We start from the raw sequence: 6850 nt of genomic DNA, 5'->3' as shown, positions 1-6850 counted from the left end.
TATTATATATAAAATTTTTTTTTTTTTTTTTTTTTTTTTTTTTTTTTTTTTTTTTTTTTAGGGTGGGTTCCCATGTTTGAGCCGCCGTGGTCACAGCATGATACTTAATTGTAGTTTTCATGTTGTGATGCTCTTGGAGTGAGTACGTGGTAGGGTCCCCAATTACTTTCCACGGAGAGTGTCGTTTACCTTTTAGGTAATCATTCTCTCTATTTATCCGGGCTTGGGACCAGCACTGACTTGGGCTGGCTTGCCCACCTAGTGGCTAGGTAGGCAATCGAGGTGAAGTTCTTTGCCGAGGGAAAACGCGCGGCCGGTGACTCGAACCTTGAACTCAGATTGCCGTCGTGACAGTCTTGAGTCGATGCTCTAACCACTCGCCCCGCGGCTTAATAACAATAATAGTCAGGTGATATGATAATTTAATGGTTAATAATGGTAATAATAATAATAATAATAATATAATATAATAAATTATAGTAACAGTATAATATAATGATAATGATAATAATACGATATTATAATAATAATGATAGTAATGATAATAATAATAAAATAGTAATAATAACAGTATTAATAATGATAGTCCAATGCTAAAATAATAATGATAATGATAATAAAGATAAATTGTGGTGAAGATGATGATAACAATGATAATAATAGCAGTATTGATAATGAAGAAAATAATAATTATGATACTAACGATGATAATAATTATGATAATGATAATAATAATATAAATGATTATAAAGAAATTATTAATATTAATGATAATGATTACAATGATTTTAGTAATAACAGGATGAATGATAATATCAAGGGTAACGATAATGATAATAATATTGATAATAGTAATTACAGTGAAATATTATCATTTAATCATTATTATACTGTCATTATTATGTATTATTTATTATGATTATTATGATTATTATGATTATGATTATTATTATTATTATTATTATTATTATTATTATCATTTCTGTTGTTGCTGTTGTTGTTATTGACATTATCATTATAATTATTATTATAATTATCTTTTTTCTTTCTCATTATCGTTATTATTGTAACTGTTATTGTTATTGTTATTGTTATTATTTTTTATTATTATCATTATCATTATTATTATTATTATTATTATTATTATTATTATTATTATTATTATTATTATTATTATTATTATCATTATTATTATTATTATTATTATATTATTATTATCATCATTATTATCACTACCATTATTTTGATCTTCTTTATTATTTTATTATTATTGTCATGACGAAGAGAATAATAACAATAATAATGCTAGCAATGCAAAAGATAGTCATAACAATAATGAGAGTAAGAATGATGATGATTGTAATAAATATGACAATGATAATAATAATAATAATGATGATGATGATAATAATATAATAATAATAATAATAATAATAATAATAATAATAATAATAATAATAATAATGATAATAATAATAACAACAACAACAACAACAACAACAACACAACAACAACAATAATAATAATAATAACAGTAATAACAATAATAATAACAATAATAATAAAAACAATAATAATAATAATAATGATCATTATTATTATTATTATTATTATCATTATTATTATTATTATTATCATTATTATTATTACTACTACTACTACTACTACTACTACTACTACTAATAATAATAATAATAATAATAATAATAATAATAATAATAATAACGATAATAATAATAATAATAATAATGATAATAATAGCGATAAGAATAAGAATAAGAATTAATAACATATAATAAGTTATTAATAGGAATTAATAACAAATGATAATGATAATATTAATGATAGTAACATTAATAATAGCGATGATAATGATGATTACAATAGTTTTAATAATAATAATAGTAATAATAATAATAATAATGATAATAATAATAATAATAATGATAAAAATAATAATAATGATAATAATAATAATAATAATAATAACAATAGCAATATTGATATATGATGATAAAATAACAATAAAAGTTGTAGAATTGTTATATTATAATGATTTATATTATCGTTACTGATGCTATTATCACTATCATTAACATTCTCATCATTATTGCGATAATCATCATTATCTTCATTTTCATCATTACTAATTTCATCATTATCCTCATTTTTATCATTGTTGATATCGCTATCACACTCATTAATCATGACTCTAGCGCCATCCATTGCAGAAAACAGACAACACATAATATCTTCAAAAGTTAAAGAACGTTTTCGGACAACACAAAGCGAGAGAAATCATTGAAAATGTCCGATTCCGTAGCTTTAAGCTGAAAATTCTTCCATCCATCAACATTATTCTCTCGTCTTACATAAAAGTATAGAGCGAAGGATGTCATAAATCACAGTCTTATTTTCTATTATTTTTGCGGTTATATAAAGAAAATGACGTTTACGAGGAGATTAAAATTACACTTCAAGGAAACTCGGAGAAGGATGAATTAGTAACGGAGATTCTTTCGACATGGACAGCAGTAGAGACTCGGAAAGATGCTTCATCTAAAGTGCCTGAATTCAGATTATTCAATACTTAAATTATCTCTGTTATTATTAGTAGTAGCATCATTATTATCATTACCATTATTGTTATTGTTATTATTATTACTATTATTATCATTATTATTGTTCTTATGATTGTTGTTGTTGTTGATGTTATTGTTCATATTATTGTAATGATTATCATTATCATTTCTATCATTACTACTACTATTACTTTCATTATTATTATCATTGTTACTAGAATTATTCCTTTTGTTACTAACATTGTTTTTTTTAACCATTATTATTATTATTATCATTGCTATTATCATAATTAACCTTAATACAGAAGGTCAAAAGAAAATCCAGCGTTAAAAAATGGCGACAAACATGGGATTACCATAAAAAGGATTTATAAGAGTAATAGAATATAAATTATGATGTCCTGCTGAATTATATGTTTGGCCAAACACGATAATTATCATTATTATAATTAAATTTCTGTCCTTACATTATTATCATTAACAATATCATTACCATTATCAACATTACTGTTATTTTCATTACAATTATAATTATGTTATTTTCAATTACTATTACTCTGTTATTATTACAATTGTTATTGTCATTAACATTATTATTGCTATTACTACTATGGCCACATTATTATTTTTTTTCATAATTATCATCATTATCATTATTATTATTATTAACATAATTATCATAATATTAATATTATTATTATTATTATTATTATTTTTTACTAGTATTATCATCTGATTACCATCATTATCATTATCCTTTTTTCATTATCATGATCATCATTTTTACTATCATTTTTGTTGCTGTTGTTTTTCAACATTTTCAGTTATTATCATCATAAATATCACCATCATGCTTCTCATAATTGATATTACGCCAAGAATAGTATCAACTAATGATAATAATACCACTAATGCTATCATTCCTAACATCATCACCATGTAAATATTTTTCAATGTTATTATTGCGATCACTTTTATCGTCAGTATGCTTGTAATGATAACCATTATTGGTGACATTATCAAAACCAATTATTAGCACAGTAATTTCGATGCAACTGATACAAAATCCATTACTGAAACAAGTTCTAGTGATCCCCTTGTAGCAAACATACTTTATATTCCACATTCCACATGGTTGTATTTTACAGCCATGCCACCTCAGCTTGAACTGCTTGAATGTTACGAGATGTACTATCACGATCCAAAGTTTCTAAGCCTCCTCTCACTCTTACTCGTTACATGAGCTAGGAGGGTCGGTGCAAGGTCTATATAAGTAGGCTTATACTTATATACTTATATCGAACTTGCGTAGGCAGAGGAGGGTCTTCGAGGAGGTGCGTAGAGGCGAGGGTCTCACCTATTTGCTTACAAAATGTTATCACAACGCATCGTATCGTATTGATATGCTCATTATTCCAGGGATCAATATCGCACTGATGCGTATTATTATTACAATGACCGGATGAGAACTGTGAGAGGGAATTCTACATCACAATTCCTCGATTCCCATGCCTTCTGTTGAGTGTTATTGAGGTTTAGCGAGGTTCGACTAATTATTGAGATGGTGAAGGGAAATGGATCTTTTGTTGTGGTATTATAGAGTTAAATAAACTGATTAAAAAAATGGATTGACATGATTTAACACATACTCTACCTTTCGCTCCAGATCTCTCGTTCTGAGCAATATTTGCAAGACTCACGGCATAGAATATTGCGAGAGCGGACACAGTTCATTCATGCTATAAATAAACCACATTGTCATGGGCAGTATAATATCTTTCTCTAAGTTACTCAGATGGACGTTGCAATAATCATACGAAACAACCAGCAATTCATCACAGATACACTGGTAAGGATGGAAAAGATCGAGAATAGGGCTTCGTTGAGAGCCGCTTGTTGGCGTGGTAGTTAACTTGTTTTCTAAATCAGCAGATTGGTGGCGCTGTAGGTGGAAAGATATATATACTTAATACCATATAACGCAAGATTTATATGTTAGAAAGAATTATGAAATCGGCAACTCAGTGTTACAAGGCATAGTTTATTTGGAGAATTGCGAATTTCACATAGAATACGAGATTGTAATACCTAAGATATTACTTATGAAAATTGAATATACATGCTACACCAAGAACTTTAAAACTTGGAAATATTGCCAGATATGTAAATGGCTATCGATCCGTCTGCCGTCTGCTTTTCGACTCCGATCATGAGCTGTCTTTAATAAACTGTCTTGGCCGGGGAAGCACCCAGGATTTTTTTTTTCGGGAAAGGAGGTCATAAAAATGGTAAGTACTGAGTAAAGGGGAAATTTAATTCACAGTTACTTTTGTTCTTTTGAAATACATGGAATGCTTTATTTACATACAGAAACCTCACGTATGACTAAATAAAAACAATTTTGCTATGATGTTTATCACACAGTACTTCATATCTCTACAGAGAGGAAGTTCTTATGCTCCTCTACACCCGGGGCCGACCTCCTTGCAGCCTAGGAGGTGGTAGTTCAGTGTTATTATTATTGACATTATTATTATTATTATTATTATTATTATTATTATTATTATTATTATTATTATTTCTTTGTTATCATTATCATTATTTCTATCAGTATGATTTCTTTGTTATCATTATCATTATTTCTGTCAACATTATCGTCGTCATTAATATCATTATTATCATTTGAATCTGCAAATGAATGCGTTGATTGACAGAATGTTTTAACGCGACGAAGTTATGGCGTAAAACACAAATAGAATTGTTTAAAAAAAAATTATGTTGCCTAATATCACCTATCAAATACGTAATCAAAAGTCCAATATACGAAGTGACAATGAGATTGCAAATCATACATATGATACGTGAGCCAATGGCGAGACCTCACACCTATATCCTTCATCACAGACCCTTTCCCTTCCTACCATGGAACCCGTCGTGCAGCTGGAACGAGGAGTAAGAGAGGGAGGAAGTTCAGTGGGTCGTGACAGTACCTGCTATACAGTCGTGTTTACACACATCTTTGAGTAACTGTTGCATGTCCCCTTGTTTCCGCCATGCAATGGCTTAGTTATCCAGGTGGTTCTCAGAATGTAACTGAAGTGTTTTCCTCTTACTACCTAGTTGTTGTTGTGTTATATTGCTTGTTGTATTGCTCTGATTACAAGCTTTCGGTTGTAATCTTTACTGTAGAGTTTGGCATGTATTGTTTTCCAGTATATTGATAAAGCTGGTAACCAAGCCATACTGTCGCTGGGTCGTCTCCTTTATTGTCAGTTGGTCATTCGAAGGACTATTGTCTACATACTCTTTTACAACTTTTCAAAACAGGAGAAAACAGTACTCCTATTATTCTTAAATCTATCAGTAGAATAGTATGATGACCTTTATTGCTTATAAAAATCCACCGTACTTGTGGTCATATATTTCTAACATAGGAACGTGAGGACAAAATGGTCTGATATAATTACATAAATTAAGAGACCATAAACCATGAGGTTTCGAGTCAAAACATTACCATATAATCTATCCTTGGGTTGGAATCAATTATCAAATTTTGGCGGCGATTCGGGTCAAAGAATTCTTTACTATTGCATTGCAATAAATCTTTGCCGACTAGATATTAAATTTCCTTTAGAATGCTGTGGTACACATGTAATCCATGAAGGGCGTAAGACCAAAAATCGCAATTCAAAACATTATTCACATCCTTTTAGAATAATTCCATGCCTGGAGAACGCACTGAGTCTTAGTAAATTATCAAGTAAACACCTTTCAACATAATCTGAGCACAACTAGCCTAATCTCGAATTCTGGGTCCTGCAGAGTCGTTGGTTTTATACGTTAGATTCACCAATATGCCCTTTTACACTTTAAAATTGCCTTATCATTCATCCACATACATCAGGTTGTACTTATGAAAGGTAGAATGGGAATTAGTCTGGATTTTTTCGATCTAGACATTTTTGAGAAACATATAATCAAAGACCGCGTACATGTTCAGATGATGACAACTAGGTAAAACTGTGTGATATTTTCACTTAAACATGTCTCAATAATCTTCCAGTGTCCATGGTCATTACACAGCATTTTATTTTTTCTTTTGAAAAGTTCTGGAAAACAGTTTAAAGTCAGAATTATGCAAGTGAATGTAATGAAATAGGTCCTTATGTATACTCTTTGCTGAACGATAGCAAAGTGTAATCATGATGAGAGAAAAGGGGACGTTTGAAACCTACTTTTTTTAACATAGAATGCGTTTCCAAATTTTT

At 29.0% G+C, this 6850-nt stretch overlaps 1 protein-coding gene across 1 annotated transcript in view; it reads right to left on the bottom strand.

The window, feature by feature from the left end:
- LOC119579703 (conglutin alpha 2-like) overlaps positions 1-6850 on the bottom strand; it is a 20963-nt gene that overhangs the window by 2166 nt on the left and 11947 nt on the right. Inside the window, exon 5 of the mRNA XM_037927608.1 lies at positions 4283-4524. Coding sequence (XP_037783536.1) covers positions 4283-4524 — 242 coding nt within the window. The remainder of the gene's footprint in view (positions 1-4282; positions 4525-6850) is intronic.

The sequence above is a fragment of the Penaeus monodon genome, chromosome 12 (genome assembly GCF_015228065.2).
Source record: "Penaeus monodon isolate SGIC_2016 chromosome 12, NSTDA_Pmon_1, whole genome shotgun sequence".
NCBI lineage: Eukaryota > Metazoa > Arthropoda > Malacostraca > Decapoda > Penaeidae > Penaeus > Penaeus monodon.
Note: the sequence above shows the minus strand (reverse complement) of the source record. Positions and strands in the feature narration are given on the sequence as shown.